A 16,307-nucleotide genomic window follows, 5' to 3' on the forward strand; every position below is an offset into this window, starting at 1 on the left:
GAGACTATCTATGAACGTACGAGTTGTGGCAGATTCTTGGAAACATCGTGCACACCTGCATAATCGCTTAAGGTAGTTGCAGATGACTTGAGAATTCAGAGAATGAAACCCCCTTCCTGTTCACAAAGAGCATGATATTAGAGAAAAATCACCCAACATTCAAGTAGGAATGCAAGGTTAAGATTTTAAAAATTAAAACATTTTCTATAAACTCTGTCCTGCGATACCTGTTAGTTAGCACTGTTCAAATACTCCAGCTGCTTTATGGGAAGCAGGCTGAAACATAATATTAAAATGGGGCCTTAATGAGCCTTGGACACTTACTAGCACATCAAGGTGCATCCTGGATGAATGGTTGGCCTCAGGACTCTGTGTTCAATTGTCGGGAAGTTGATCTACAATAGACATCAGCTCAGTTCACTGGCAATGCCATCAGCCATTGCGTTAAGGCCCAAATTCTTTTTTCCATGTCTCTCTTTTTAAAGGGAGGGATTCATGTTGGGCTATGGTTGCTCAGAATGTGGCAGTACTCCAGGACCTTGCTGAAATGAGGATGCTCTGTGACTGACCTGGAGAACTGGCAGGCTATTTAACTGAAGCAAGTGTTTAGGCGGAGGTGCTAGCATAGTGGTATTGCCACTGGACTGGTAATCCAGAGATCCTAGGGTAAAGCTCTGGGGACCTGGGTTTGAATTTGGCAGATGGTGGAATTTGAATTCAACAAGAATCTGGAATTAAAAGTCTGATGATGACCATGAAACCATTACCGATTGTCATAAAAACCCATCTGGTTTACTAATGTTCTATAGGGAAGGAGATCTGCTGTCCTTACCTGGTCTGGCCTACATGTGACTCCAGCAATGTGGTTGACTCTTAACTGCCCTCTAAACAAGGGCGGTTAGGGATGGGTAATAAATACTGGCCTAGTCAGCGACGCCCACATCCCATGAACGAATTTTTTAAAAGTGGAGAGCTAAGGTGATAAGTTACCCCCATAGTTTTTTGAATTGCTACCTACATACAATCCTGGGAGCTGCTTAAAAATTACAATGAAAGAGGGACATTTTGCATTGCATCATGTGATTAGTTCTAGGTTCCTTCAGTACATTTTGCTCTTGATGGATCTGCAATGTCCTGACCAACCCTTCCTGTATTTTATGGGATTGTCCTGTATTTTAAACAATTGTCCCACGGCCCTTATGAAATCTCCCCAGGACGCCATTTGTCCTGTACTCTGTAACCTCGTCAGAGCAGAAACCCAAAATCCGGAAACACCAGTTGTCCAAAATTTTTTCAGCCACTCTGCAATTCCCATCCTCACCACTTGTGAGGCTGCACCAGCCCTGGATCAATCGATCACTGAACTATCAGACTGCTACCTGCCTGTTGTGTGTGGCAGAGAGGGGACTAATTATTGTGTGTGTGGGAGAGAGGGGCTAACAACAGACCAGTTAGTATAACTTTAGTGATAGGTAAAGTTTTGGAATCCTTAAACAGATTGAAAAAAAATCAACAGGCACTAGAAGAGGTTTGAATTAATTAAGGATAGCCAGCAAGGATTTGTAAAAGGTAGATTGTGCTTGACTAATCTAATTGAATTTTTGATGAAGTAACTGAAAAGTTTGATGAAGGGGGTGCAGTGGATGTAGTCTTTATAGATTTTAAGGAAACGTTTGACAAAGAGTCACATAAAAGACTGGTTAACAAAATTAAAGTTTATGGAATAAGAGGGTCAGTGTGCAATTGGATAAAAATTATTGGCTTAAGGACAGACATCAGTCAGTCATGATAAATGGTTGTTTTTCAGAGTGGGGGTGGTAAACTGTGGTGTTGCCCAAGGGCCAGTGTGAGGACCACTGCTTTTTTACCTATATATAAATAATTGGATCTTGAAATATGGAGTAAGATATCAAATTTTGCAGATAAGACCAAACTTGGATGAATGACAAACAGTGAGGGCATCGATAGCCTAGCAGAATGGGCAGAGGGGAGGAGAGAGGGGGCTAATTACTGTGTGGGGGCGGATGAGGAGGGAGAGGGGCTAATTATTGTGTGGGGGGAGAGGAGAGAGAGGGGCTAATTACTGTGTGTGGGGAGGAGAGAGACAGAGGCTAATTACTGTGTGCGGAGAGGAGAGAGAGGGGCTAATTACTGTGTGTGGGGAAAGGAGAGAGGCTAATTACTGTATGTGGGGAGAGGATAGAGAGAGACTAATTACTGTGTGTGGGGGGAACAAGAGGAGAGGGGGAGAGGGGTCTGATTAGTGCATGATGGGGGGTGAGGGGACCAATTACTGTGTGGGGGAGGAGAGGGGGTTAATTACTGTGTGAGGGGGAGGCGGGTTAATTACTGTGTGGGGGAGGTGGGTTTCATTACTGTGTGTGGGGGAGATGGGGGTAATTTTGTGTGGGGTAGAGGAGGCAAATGACTGTGTGTGGGGGATAGGGGATTAATTCCCGTGTGAGGTGGATAGGGGGTAATCACTGTGTGAGGCGAAAAGGGGATAATTGCTGTGTGTGGGGAAAGGGTGTTAATTACTGTATGCAAGGAATTGGGGGTAATAATATGCATGGGGAAAAGGGGGCAATTACTGTGTGGGGGATAGAGGGGGGTAATTACTGTGTTTGAACCATAACGAGTGGTTCAGGTCTGGAATGCACTGCCTGGAAGTGTGGTGGAGGCAGGTTCAATCGAGGCATTCAAGAGAGCATTAGATGATTATTTGAATGGACACAATGTGCAAGGGTATGGAGAAAAGGTAGGACAATGGCACTAGGTCATAATGCTCATTTGGAGAGCTGGTGCAGACACGATGGGCTGAATAGTCTTCTTCTGTGCCGTTAAAACTCTGTGATTCTGAGAGAGGTAAATACTATGCCGCTGCCTTTGGGTCTTTTTCCCTTTCGCATAGGCACAATGAACCCCTGCCAGCAGCCCCAAGGAGCAGAGTAAGTGCAGGAAGAGTGGGACTGCTAGATTGACAGTGTGTCCGCAAGTTATTTCCCTCAGTGAAGTGAGACCCCTCTCTCCCACCCCCACTTTCACCACCCCAGCCCCTTGGTTGAAGTGTCTCTTACTTTATTTCTTAAGAGTTGGTCACCCTGATATCTCTTTCCCATCCAATAACCATTCCACAAAGCATTATAGGCACCACGGCCTCTAAGGTCATCAGATATAATAAAGTATTTACAAAACTGTTGCAGAAACAAAGTGCAAACAAGGCAAACCTCAGGACCCTTCATAGCTCGAATGTGACTTGCGTCTTTTGGTTTTGCTTATTTGCATTTATTATGGTCCATTTATTCGCAAGGTTTTGCATTCTGATCTTTGCGGTTTGGGCATTGTGTTGCATCTTAAGTTTCAGGAGGTAAAGTCTGTAGAATCATAAGAGAAACTTTATTGACCATGCTTCTGAACCTGTTTCTCATGTCCCTGGCCAGCCAAGTCTCCTTTGGTAGAGCTAAGGGAAAGTAAAGAAAAGCATCAAGGTATGTTTTCTGGCTGCATGGCCAGTGTCATAGGAATAGAGTAATAGGGGGCCAGAAAATCAGTCACAGATCCATATCTTTTTTTATTATTCATTTACAGAATGTGGGCATTGCTGGCTAGGCCAGCATTTATTGCCCATCCCTAATAGTCCTTGAGAAGGTGATGGTGAGCTCCCTTCTTGAACCACTGCATTACATGTGGTCTGGCTACACCTAAAGGGCTATTAGGAAGGGAGTTCTAGGATTTTGACCCAGCAACAGTGAAGGAACAGCAATATATTTCCAAGTCAGGGTGGTGAGTGGCTTGGAGGGGAACTTGCAGGTGGTGGAGTTCCCATGTATCTGCTGTCATTGTCCTTCTAGATGGTAGCAGTCGTGGATTTGGAAGGTGCTGCCTAAGGAGCCTTGGTGAGTTTCTGCAGTGCATCTTGTAGATGGTACATATTGCTGTTACTGTGCATCAGTGGTAGAGGGAGTGGATGTTTATGGAAGGGATGCTAATCAAGTGGGCTGCTTTGTCCTGGATGGTTTCAAGCTTCTTGAGTGTTGTGGGAGCTGCACTCATCCAAGCAAATGGAGAATATTCCAACACACTCCTGACTTGTGCCTTGTAGATGGTGGACAGGCTTTGGGGAGTCAGAAGGTGAGTTACTCACCACAGGATTCCTAGCATCTGACCTGCTTTTATAGCCACACTATTTATATGGCCAGTCCAGTTCAGTTTCTGGTCACTGGTAACCCCCAGGATGTTGATAGTGGGGGATTCAGCGATGGTAACGCCATTGAATGTCAAGTGGTGATGGTTAGATTCTCTCTTGTTGGAAATGGTCATTGCCTTCTGACCTTACAATGGAAGGAAGGTCATTGATGAAGCAGCTGAAGATGGGTGGGCCGAGGGCACTACCCCAAAGAACTCATGCGGTGATGTCGTGGAACTGAGATGATGGACCTCCAACAAGCACAACCATCTTCCTTTGTGCTAGGTATGACTCCAACCAGTGGAGAGTTTTGCCCTTGATTCCCATTGACTCCAGTTTTACTAAGACTCCTTGATGCCACATTCGGTCAAATGCTGTCCTGATGTCAAGGGCAGTCACTCTCACCTCACCTCTGGTGTTCAGCTCTTTAGTCCATGTTTGAGCCAAGGCTGTAATGAGGTCAGAAGCTGAGTGACCCTGGCGGAATCCAAACTGAGCGTCAGTGAGCAGATTATTGCTAAGCAAGTTCTGCTTGAAAGCATTGTTGATGACCCTTCCCTCACTTTACTGATGATCAAGAGAGTAGACTGAAAGGCTGGTAATTGGCTGAGTTGGATTTGTCCTGCTTTTTGTGTACAGGACAATCTCTGGGCAATTTTCCACACTGCCAGATGGAATGCAGTGTTGTAGCTGTACTGGAACAGCTTGGCTGGGGACACGACAAGTTCTGCAGCACAAGTCTTCAGTACTACTGGCGGAATATTGTCAAGGCCCATAGCCTTTGCAGTATCCAATACCTTCAGCCATTTCTTGATATCACGTGGACTGAATCGAATTGGCTGAAGACTGGCATCTGTGATGCTGGGGACCTCCAGAGGAGGCCGAGATGGATCATCCACTTGGCACTTCTGGTTGATGATTGTAGCAAATGCTTCAGCCTTATCTTTTGCACCAATGTGCTGGGCTCCTCCATCATTGAGGATAGGAATATTTGTGGAGCCTCCTCCTCCAGTGAGTTGTTTAATTGTCCACCACCATTCACAACTGGATGTGGCAGGACTGCAGAGCTTAGATTTGATCCATTGGTTGTGGAATTGCTTAGTTCTATCTATCTTATGCTTTATGCTTATGCTGTCTAGCAGGCAAGCAGTTCTGTGTTGTACCTTCAACAGGTTGACACCTCATTTTTAGGAATAGCTGGTGCTGCTCCTGGCAAGCCGCCCCGCATGCTTCATTGAACCAGGGTTGATCCCCTGACTTGGTGGTAATGGTAGAGTGGAGGATATGCAGGGCCATGAGGTTATAAATTGTTGTTGAGTACAATTCTGCTGCTGTTAATGGCCCACAGTGCCTCATGGATGCCCAGTCTTAAGTTGCTAGATATGTTCGAAATCCATCCCACTTAGAATAGTGATAGTGCCACACAACATGATGGAGGGTATCCTCAACGTGAAGGCGGAACTTCATCTCCACAAGGACTGTGCGGTGGTCACTCCTACTGATACTGTCATGGACAGATGCATCTGCAGCAGGGAGTTTAGTGAGGATGAGATCAAGTATGTTTTTCCTTCTTGTTGGTTCCCTCATCACCTGCTGCAGACCCAGTCTAGCAGCTATGTCCTTTAGTACTCGGCAGGCTTGGTCAGTAGTGGTGTTATCAAGCCACTCTTGGTGAAGGACATTGAAGTCCCCCACCCAGAGTACATTCTGCACCTTTGCCACCTTCAGTATTCCTCCAAGTGATGTTCAACATGGAGGAGCATTGATTCATCAGCTGAGGGAGCGTGGTAGGTGGTAATCAACAGGAGGTTTCCTTGCCCATGTTTGACCTGATGCCATGAGACTTGATGGGGGCTGGAGTCGATGTTGAGGACTCCCTTGGCAACTCCCTCCCGACTGTATACCACTGTGCCCGCCACTTCTACTGGGTCTGTCCTGCTGGATCTTTGCCACTATTGCATGGAGCTTCCAGTCGAGCTTTTAAACGGATCTAAAATATGTTCACCCAAAATAGGCACAGGCTTCACTGAAATATTAGAGTGCGTTCTGATTAAGTACAATGTGATTTATCATCCGTTTACAATATGCCTGCACTTTACGCTCCATTCAGCTAAAAGAAAGTTCCGTGCAGGATGGAGCTTTTCAGGCTTTGAAGCTTTTTAGCATTTATTTTAATGTCTTTTTTAATACCGGTGTTTGCTAATTTTTTTGGCAATTTATGCAAAATATTTTCATCTTGTATTTTGTCACAGCAGCACAGAATATTTATGCGGAATTTAAAATAGCTGAATATTGTCTGCTAATTCATCTGAAGTCTAAGTGTAATTGAAGCAATTCCACAAAGGGTAGAACAGAAGGATCTAAAAATCTAGGGATAGAGGAGGCGCTTCTAAAATACAAATATCTATCGGAACTCAGGGAAAGAAGAAAGGAAATAAAGAAAAGCAAAATACAATGGTTACTGGAAATCTAAAATAAAAACAGAAAGTGTTGGAAATACTCAGCAGTTCAAGCAGCACCTGTAGAGTGAGAAACAGAGTTAACCTTTCAGGTCCATGACTTTGCACATAGGAGGTCTTGTGGGGGGTGGTGCAGTGGTAGTGTCCCTACCTCTGGGCTAGAAACTCTGGGTTCAAGTCTCATGCCAGGATTTGTTGGCCACAGAAGGAATGTTTGTAATGCAGTTTAACAGGCTGATAATCAGCCCATGAATCCTTCCTCAGCTTCCTGGCCCTCTGCTTAGGGAGGGGAGAAAAAAAAACTATGTTTGAAGATTATGTTTTAAAATAATGACCTTCCATCACTAGAAATGTGATACGTTTTAAAGAGGGGAAATGTGGTAAGCAGGATAGATTAAATCACAAATATTGATGAGAGGCCAAAAGGAATGATAATGAGAAAAGTAAAGAAACAAAAGATGTGCCTAAGCGAAGGTGTGAATAGTAGAATGATGATCAGTTGCAATCCAAAAGAAAAACTAAGAGCAAGACTGAGAGTGCAGAGTTTGCATGTTCCTGTCAGGATTAAAGGCAAAGTTAACAGGCATAGGGAACCTTGGTTTTCAAGGGATATTGGCGATATGGTTAAGAAGAAGAGAGGTGTATAGCAGGTATAGGCAACAAGGAGCAAATGAGGTACTTGTAGAGTATAGAAAATGTAAGAAAAAACTAAAAAAGGAAATCAGGAAGGCAAAAAGAAGACATGAGGTTGGCAGATAATGTGAAGGTAAACCCGAAGGGTTTCTACAAGTATATTAAGAGTAAAAGGATAGTAAGGGACACAATTGGTCCCCTTGAAGATCAGAGTGGTCATCTATGTGTGGAGCCTCACGAGATGGGGGAGATCTTAAACAGTTTTTTTGCATCAGTATTTACTCAGGAAACTGGCATACTGTATAAGGAAGGAAGGGAAACAAGTAGTAGTGTAATGGAACATATAGAGATTAAAGAGGTGGAGGTGCTTGCTGCCTTACAACGAATAAAGGTAGATAAATCCCCCGGGCCTGACATGATATTCTCTCGGACCTTGAGGGAGACTAGTGTAGAAATTGCAGGGGCCCTGGCAGAAATATTTAAAATGTCCTTAGCCACTGGGGAGGTGCCGGAGGATTGGAGGGTAGCTCATGTTGTTCCGTTGTTTAAAAAAGGCTCCAAAAGTAAACCAGGTAATTACAGGCCATTGAGCCTGACGTCAGTAGTGGGTAAATTATTGGAAGGTGTTCTGAGAGATCGGATATATAATTATTCGGACAGCCAAGGGCTGATTAAGGATAGTCAGCATGGCTTTGTGCATGGTAGGTCGTGTTTAACGAACCTTGTAGAGTTTTTCGAGGAGATTACCAAGAAAGTAATGAAGAGAAGGCTGTGGATGTTGTCTACATGGACTTTAGTGAGGCCTTTGACAAGGTCCCACATGGGAGGTTAGTTCAGAAAGTTCAGACACTTGGTATCCATGGAGAGGTTGTAAACTGGATTTGAAATTGGCTGTGTGGGAGAAGCCAGAGAGTGGTAGTGGATGATTGCTTCTTAGACTGGAGGTCTGTGACTAGTGGTGTGCCTCAGGGATCTGTGCTGGGACCATTGTTGTTTGTTATCTATATCAATGATTTGGATGATAATGTGGTAAATTGGATCAGCAAGTTTGCTGATGACACTAAGATTGGAGGCATTGTGGACAGCGAGGAAGGCTTTCAAAGCTTGCAGAGAGATCTGGACCAACTGGAAAAATGGGCCAGAAAATGGCAGATGGAATTTAATGTGGAAAAGTGTGAGGTGTTACATTTTGGAAGGACAAACCAAGGTAGGACATACACAATAAATGGTAGGGCACTGAGGAGTGTGGAGGAACAAAGGAATCTGGGAGTTCAGATACATAATTCCCTGAAAGTGGTGTCACAGGTAGACAGGGTTTGTAAAGAAAGCTTTTGGCATACTGGCCCTCATAAATCAAAGTATTGAGTATAGGAGTTGGGATGCTATGGTGAGGTTGTATAAGGCATTGGTGAGGCCAACTTTGGAGTATTGTGTGCAGTTCTGGTCACCTAACTACAGGAAGGACATCAGTAAGATTGAGAGAGTGCAAAGAAGATTTACTAGGATGTTGCCGGGTCTTAAGGAGTTGAGTTACAGGGAAAGATTAAACAGATTAGGACTTTATTCCTTGGAGCATAGAAGGATGAGGGGAGATTTAATAGAAGTTTACAAAATTATGAGGGGTATAGACAGAGTAAATGAGAGTAGGCTCTTTGCACTTAGATTAGGAGAGATAAACACGAGAGGACATGGCTTTAGGGTGAAAGGGGAAAGGTTTAGGGGGAACATTAGGGGGACTTCTTCACTCAGAGAGTGGTGAGAGTGTGGAACGAGTTACCATCAGACGTGGTAAATGTGGGCTCACTCTTAAGTTTTAAGAATAAATTGGATAGATACATGGATGGGAGAGGTCTGGAGGGTTATGGACTAGGTGCAGGTCAATGGGACCAGTGGATTAATATTTCGGCACAGACTAGAGGGGCCGAATGGCCTGTTTTCTGTGCTGTAGTGTTTTATGGTTCTTTGGTTCTATGCACAGGGAAACAAAATGGGGATAGAGATCCAGATGGAAGGAGGTGAGAGCTCCAACAAAGAATCAGCAGGCAGGAGATCAGCTCTCTAATCATGCCTGAGCGCCGGTGCCTCAATAGGCAAAGGTTTTCTTGGCAGGTTGCTGTGGAATAGGTGAGCACACTTTGCCAATAGCCAACAAGGTGCCTTTCATTGGAGAGCTAACCCCCGTCCTTGGGTCCCTGCCTCTTTCCAAGCTGTGCAGTCTCTCCTCCTGCAAGGATAGCTCACCTCAGTGCAGTCCCTTAGATTCCACAGTGGGATGTCCAGGTAAGAGTGAGAGATCAGGGAGGTAGTTTTCCCCCCTCTCTTCTCCATTTCAATGGTTGCTGCAGCCTGAAAAATCCAAGTGTAACTGAGCTTTTCCTCCCCATGCCATGATCCCTTTAATTAGAAAACCCTTCCTCTGCCAGAATGGATGGGGCATTCTGCCCTCCCTAATTAGTCAGGGAGCCCAAAAGTGGGATGACAATTGGTTGATAACGGCAAAAAGCAATTGCCAGATGTGCTGTGTTGTATCGTTCTTGCAGGGAGTAAAATGAAAAGATTCTGCCCCGGAACTTAAAAGAGTGCCATGGGATTTTTTACATCCACTTGAGAGCACTGATGGGTTCTTGATTTAACATTTCATCTGAAATATGGGCCAAGATTTTATGGCCCCTCCCACCCAACTGGTATTATAGTCCCACCAAACTAAATGGAGATTTAAATGGCTCACCACACCCACTGCAGGGAGACATGATTTTATGCTGAAGGGTCTGAAGTGGGACTTGAACCCACAACTTTCCTGACTCAGAAGCAAGAGTGCTAGCACTGAGCCATACCTAATATACATTAGCAACAAGTTACAAAGTCTCTATTCTGTAGGCAAATCAAGCTAAAATTGATTTTAAAGCACACTAAATATAGGTTAAAGTGGCACTATAGTAAGAAAGCACACCAGGAAGATCAGCAGGCATCAAAGTTGGACTACTCATACCTGTCATTATTCCACAATCCATAGCTACATATCCTGGCACAGCTGCCTGGAAATTACTGAAGGGAATTGCTCCACAGATGCTTGAGTCAGCAGGCACTGGCTGAGTGGCGACATCCACTGCAAAGAGGTCAATATTTTCCATGAAGGGTGTTTTTTTTTTATTCGCTCATGGAACGTGGGCATTACTGGCTAGCCCTGCATTTATTGCCCACCCCTAATTGCCCTTATTCAGAGGGCATTTTTAAGAGTCAACCACATTGCTGTAGGACTGGAACCCCATGTGGGCCAGACCAGGTAAGGATGGCAGATTTCCTTCCGGAAAGGACATTAGTGAACCAGATGGGTTTTTCCAATAATCGACAATAGTTTCATGGTCATCATCAGACTTTTAGTTCCAGATTTTCATTGGATTCATTTTCCACCATTTGGTATGGTGGGATTTAAACCCAGGTCCCGAGTTCATTCACTTGGGTCTCTGAAGTGTGAAACTAGAACATCATTTTCATGGGAGACTTCGTGCAACTTAATATAAACTGGGAAAATTTAAGCAGTCTAGAATAGAAACTAATAGATGTAATGCATGAATATATTTTGATCCATTCTTCAAGGAATCCTTGAGTGGCCTATCTTAGTCTTGAATATTCATTAAAGACCAAGAATTGTACAAGACATGGAAGACATCACACCTCTGATAAAGCTTAACGTGACCTTGGAGCCAGAAATACTTAATTGCCAAGTACATAACTTTAAAAGGGCTACATTTAATAAAATAATGGAACAAGTAAAACAAATAAATTGGAGAAACTTGTTTGACAACACTTCAGTGGAGGATACTTTTAAAGGTGTAACATTGAGCATGCAGGATAAATACATTCCCAAAACCAATAAGACCAGATTAAGCAAATACAACACATAGAAACATAGAAAATAGGAGCATGAATAGGTCATTTGGCACTTCAAGCTTCTCTGCCATTCAATAGGATCATGGCTAAACCTCTATCTCAACGCTATACTCCTACTCTCTCCCCATACCCCTTTACGCCTTTAATGTCTAGAAATCTATTTCCTTCTTAAATATATTCAGTGACTTGGCCTCCACAGGGTTCTGCGGTAGAGAATTCCATAGGTTCACCACCCTATGAGTGAAGAAGTTTCTTCTCATTTGAGTCCTAAATGGCCTAGCCTGTAACTGAGACTGTGACCCCCTTGTCCTAGACACCACCCCCCCCCTCCCCACCTACCCCGAGCCAGGAAAAACATCATGCCTGTATCCAGTCTGTCCAGCCATGTCAAAATTTTATGTGTTTCAATGAGATCCCCTCTCATTCTTCCAAACTTCAGTGAATACAGGCCTGGTCAACCCAATCTCTCCTCACACGACAATCCTGCCATCCCAGGAATCAGTCAGGTGAACTTTCCCTGCACTCCCTCTATGGCAAGTGTATCCTTTCTTAGGTAAGGAGACCAAAACTGTACACAATACTCCAGGTGTGGTCTCACCAAGACCCTGTACAGCTGGATTAAGATGTCCTTACTCCTGTACTCAAGACCTCTCGCAATGAAGGCCAACATACAATTTGCCTTCTTAACTGCTTGCTGCACCTGCATGCTTGTTTTCAGGGATTGGTGTACAAGGACACCCAGGTCCCTTTGTACATCAACATTTCCCGATCTATCACCATTTAAATAATACTCTGCCATTCTGTTTTTCCTACCGAAGCGGATAACTTGACACTTATCCACGTTATACTGCATCTGCCATGTTTTGCCCACTCACTCAACTTGTCTAAATAGTATTGAAACCTTTAACATCCTCCTCATCACTCACATTGCCACCAAGTTTCATGTCATCAGCAAACTTGGAAATATTACATTTTGTTCCCTCATCCAAATCATTGATATATATTGTGAATAGCTGGGGCCCAAACACTGATCCCCATGGTACCCCACTTGTCACCACCTGCCACTCCAAAAAAGACCTATTTAGTTCCACTCTCTGCTTCCTGTCTACTAACCAATTCTCAGCTAAATTGACAAATTACACAGTAACAATGTGAAGTCCATGAATTGTATTCAAATAGCTAAGATGAAGCTGAAAGAAATCTTAAGATTCTTAGTAGAATCATCATTAAACATGTTCAACCATTGCAAAGCAATATTCATAAAAGCTAATAGGATATAGAACAACAAAATCAAAACAATAGAATATAAGACAGAGGAAATATGACTAAATGGAGTGGTGTGTTGGCTGATGTTATTGACAAGAGTCTGAGTTACAAGAAAAGACTAAAGAGACTTGGGCTTTCAAACCCAGAAAAGTGGTGTCTGAGAGCGGAATATAAAATTGTTAAGTGTGTAGACAGTTAACTCACAATATTACTTTAAATTAAACTCAAGAACAGAACTGGGGACACAAGTTCAAACTAGTAAAAGGCAGCTTAAGGGCTGATATCAGGAAATTCCTTACAGCAAGAACGATCAATGTCTGGAATAAACTTCTCGATAGTCCAGTGGAGTTGGGAACTCAAGAATCATTTAAGATCCTACAACTGGATGCTACAGTGGGAGGACATTAGGATCTCTCTGGATGGATGAATTAATATGGGTGGATAGCTTCCTTGTCTGTAATTGTCTTTTGTATGTACTGTGCTTTTACTTACTAACAGTGGTGTCTTTGCTCTTGGTCATTGCAAGTTCTGTCAGACCATTTGCCCTTATGTATAATGACAAAAAGTGGCTTTATGTTAGAATGTTGCCTCCAAAATGCATCAGAAGTTACTCCTCTACATGATGTTTGTGTGTTTCCTGTATACCTAACTGGCTGTGAGTGAGAAGTGAATAAAATTTAATAACTGAATGATATTAACCTTGATCTTGGGGAAGATTTCTAGATTCATTCTTCCCTACTTACTCCATCTTCTTAAATGCAATAATGTCCAGGGCTTGTAACTTATTAAACCCTCCCCTGCTCCAGTTCAAACCAACTCCCTTGTTTGTTTTGTCTTTGAAGCAGAGCAGTAGTCTTCACTTGTCAGTTGAAGGAGCACAAATACAATAAAAGTTTTGTGCTGAACCTGCAGCTCATAATGTGTCATGCTGCTAGGTTACATAGTAACAAAGTACAGTAGTGGAAAAGTCTATGAAGTTCATTGGCCTGTTGTATTACACTAATTTTATTTGTGAAACCTTTGAAAAGATCAATGTGCTGAGATTTTCAATAGTAAGTTGCATCTAGAATGAGTGTTGTACTGGAGTATGTCTATATATGACAAGCAATGAAAGATCAGTAAGGTTGTGTGAGCAGTGAGTGTAGGACAAACTGAAAGGTAACACTTTGCAGCACACATACTTGGGACATCTACAGTGAGGGTAGTTCGCATGCACTTACTGCCACTTTCCATCAGCATTGCTGTATTGCTGTTCTTTTCAGGATATTGTTCTAGAGTTCCAGGCACACTTTCCTTCACCCATCTCAAGCAACAATACTGTATCTTCACTTCACCAACCATCAAAGGCTTTGGATACTGTGCCATTCCATCATTTACTCTCAAACTCTGTTTGTTGCCCTCATATTCCAACCCCTCCCCTCCCAATATATTGGCTTTTGTCAAACACTTGTTCCTCCTGCTGATGCAGCTTACTTGCAGCCTTTAGAAAAGTTGAACTAAGTTTTTTCCCTTTCCAGACTTCTTATGTGCACAATTCCCTCTCATTCCCAGCTTGGTGGAGCCCCAGTGCCAGGAAATATGTAGTCTCGCAATTTATGGCAGATTTCAGAACATCCTGAAGAGCTGGACAAATGACCCAATTTTGCTCCAGTTACACTGCTTCACCGTCTGATCTTAGAAACCTTGCGGGGATGGGCACTGTAAAATGTCATTGCATAGGGAAGTTGCTTTCAACAAATTATTCCATGAATGGTTTTGATCCACAATTCCAAAGACTGCATCCTCAGTAATCAAATCAGAACCAATGCATTTACTATTAAACAATGTACTCACCAATAAAAATTCCAGTCTTCACAAGTTGATACCTTGATCCAGCCTCTTTTTTCAAAGTTATTTACAAGGACAGACTTGTCAATGTCCGTTACCCATTTCACTTTCCCTGTCATGATTTTTCTGAAGCATGTGAATGGCCACAAATTCAGTTAACACTGTCAAAGAAAGACACAATACTGTATTCGCAAAATAACCCTAAGATCTGTAGGAATCTGTACAAACCTTATATACTTTGGCCAAAATTTTCATCCTAAATTCATGGATTTTTGTTATTTCTTGAGGGAAAACTCTTAACATTGTTATGGCAAAATGGATGGTAAATGCTGAAATGCTCAAATCCCAGAGGGAAACTTGAAACAGCTGCCATTAACTGTTTTGCAATTTGTATTTTTATTTTGAGATGTGTGCCTTGAATTCAGTGGTAATAAGTCCACTGAGTCTTAGAGGATTTTTTACAAAACTATATGAAACATTTATTAATAAACGTTTTAAGCACATATATAGGTCTATAAATTACTACTGTGATAACTCCTAAATCGCTAATTAATCTACCTCCCAGTTACACCTCCCTTAAGGCAACAGTAAAACAACATAGATTTCACCAGACCCAGGCAAAGCACAGAATACCCTGGACAGTGATATTTAAAACTAATTCTCTTAGCTTTGGTTCCTGTAGACAGCAGTTGGTACATCGAGGCTAGAGGCTTTTAACACTTGTTAGATCTTAGAATTCCTTCTTCTTACACATAACCTCATCTCCTTTATACAGGTTCTCCCTTTTTAATGTAAATTCCATTGTCCCAATATGTCTTTGCAACTTTACTTTTTCCATAACATAAATCTTTCATAGTACTCATATTATCAGTAAACTTTAGGAAAAATAAACACACTGTTTGACTTAGCCTCCGTTAGCTAGATGTAACACCTCTCCATGTCTTTGAAATTCACAACTCTGGTTTATCTAAAAATGCAAATGTTCTTCACACATCCCATTCTAAAACTTCAACCATGTTTACGTATTTAGCAGTTCAAACCTAGTTTCCCTTCTGATACATGAAAGCACCCAGACCAGCTGTCTGTAATTCAGTCAAAACCCACAACCCACACCTACACAGAGAGAAACTAATCCAAACTCCACAATTAACCTACCTTTACAATCAATTACAATAATATTTTGAAAATTATTAAATTTTCATGACAGCATTCTGTTGTACTGGTATTTTTGTAATTCAAAGATATGAATGTGTTCAAAACCCATCATGGTAGTTTGTGAATTTTAATTCCTTTTTGAAATTCTGGAAATAAAGCTTGTCTGAATCAGTTGTGACTCCAGTTTCATGTTAACATGGTTGACTCTTAACTGCCCTCTGAAGTGGCCCAACAAGCTACTCAGTTGTATTGAATGGCTCAATGAGCCACCACTTCCTCAGGGGCAAATATGGAAAAGCAATAAAAATCAGTCTTGCCAATGATGTGCATATTGGGAGAATGAATAATTGAAATCAGTTAGAAATACATTTGTTGCTAGCAAATCGGACTGCCCATGTAATTTTGGTTATCAGCCATCCAACCATTTTATAATATCCAGTTCAGTAGTAGCATTCTTGTTGTTGTGTCAGAGGGTTCAAGTCCTATTCCAGAAAATTGAGCATATAATGCAGGCTGACACTCCAGTGCAGTACTGAGGGAGGAAGTGCTGTTCTGCCTTTTAGATGAGATGTTTAACCAAGGCCCTGCTCGAGTCCTCAGGTGGATATGAATGATCACTACTTCAAATAAGAGCAAGGCAATACTCCCCACTGTCCTGGCCAAATTTATCCCTCAATCAAATTCAATGAAACAGGTTTGCTCTGGATTTTGTGATAAAAATAATACTGAGGCTGTAAGACTTACCATTATTAAGAGTAAATTGGGTAACAACTTCAGAAATCTCATATGTAGTTAAATGTGGAAATATGGAAGTTGGTGTCTGATTTGCTCTCCTCCTCCTCCTCAAGCTTCACTACACCAGTACCTCACTGATAGAGTCAGCGTTAAAA

General features: G+C 42.4%; 1 protein-coding gene across 1 annotated transcript in view; it reads right to left on the reverse strand.

The window, feature by feature from the left end:
• LOC121293337 (probable tubulin polyglutamylase TTLL1) overlaps window positions 1-14,381 on the reverse strand; it is a 75,891-nt gene extending 61,510 nt beyond the window's left edge. The window contains exon 1 of the mRNA XM_041216291.1: window positions 14,269-14,381. Coding sequence (XP_041072225.1) covers window positions 14,269-14,381 — 113 coding nt within the window. The remainder of the gene's footprint in view (window positions 1-14,268) is intronic.
• Between the last annotated feature and the right edge of the window lie 1,926 nt (window positions 14,382-16,307).

This window comes from Carcharodon carcharias, chromosome 21 (genome assembly GCF_017639515.1).
Source record: "Carcharodon carcharias isolate sCarCar2 chromosome 21, sCarCar2.pri, whole genome shotgun sequence".
Classification (NCBI taxonomy): domain Eukaryota; kingdom Metazoa; phylum Chordata; class Chondrichthyes; order Lamniformes; family Lamnidae; genus Carcharodon; species Carcharodon carcharias.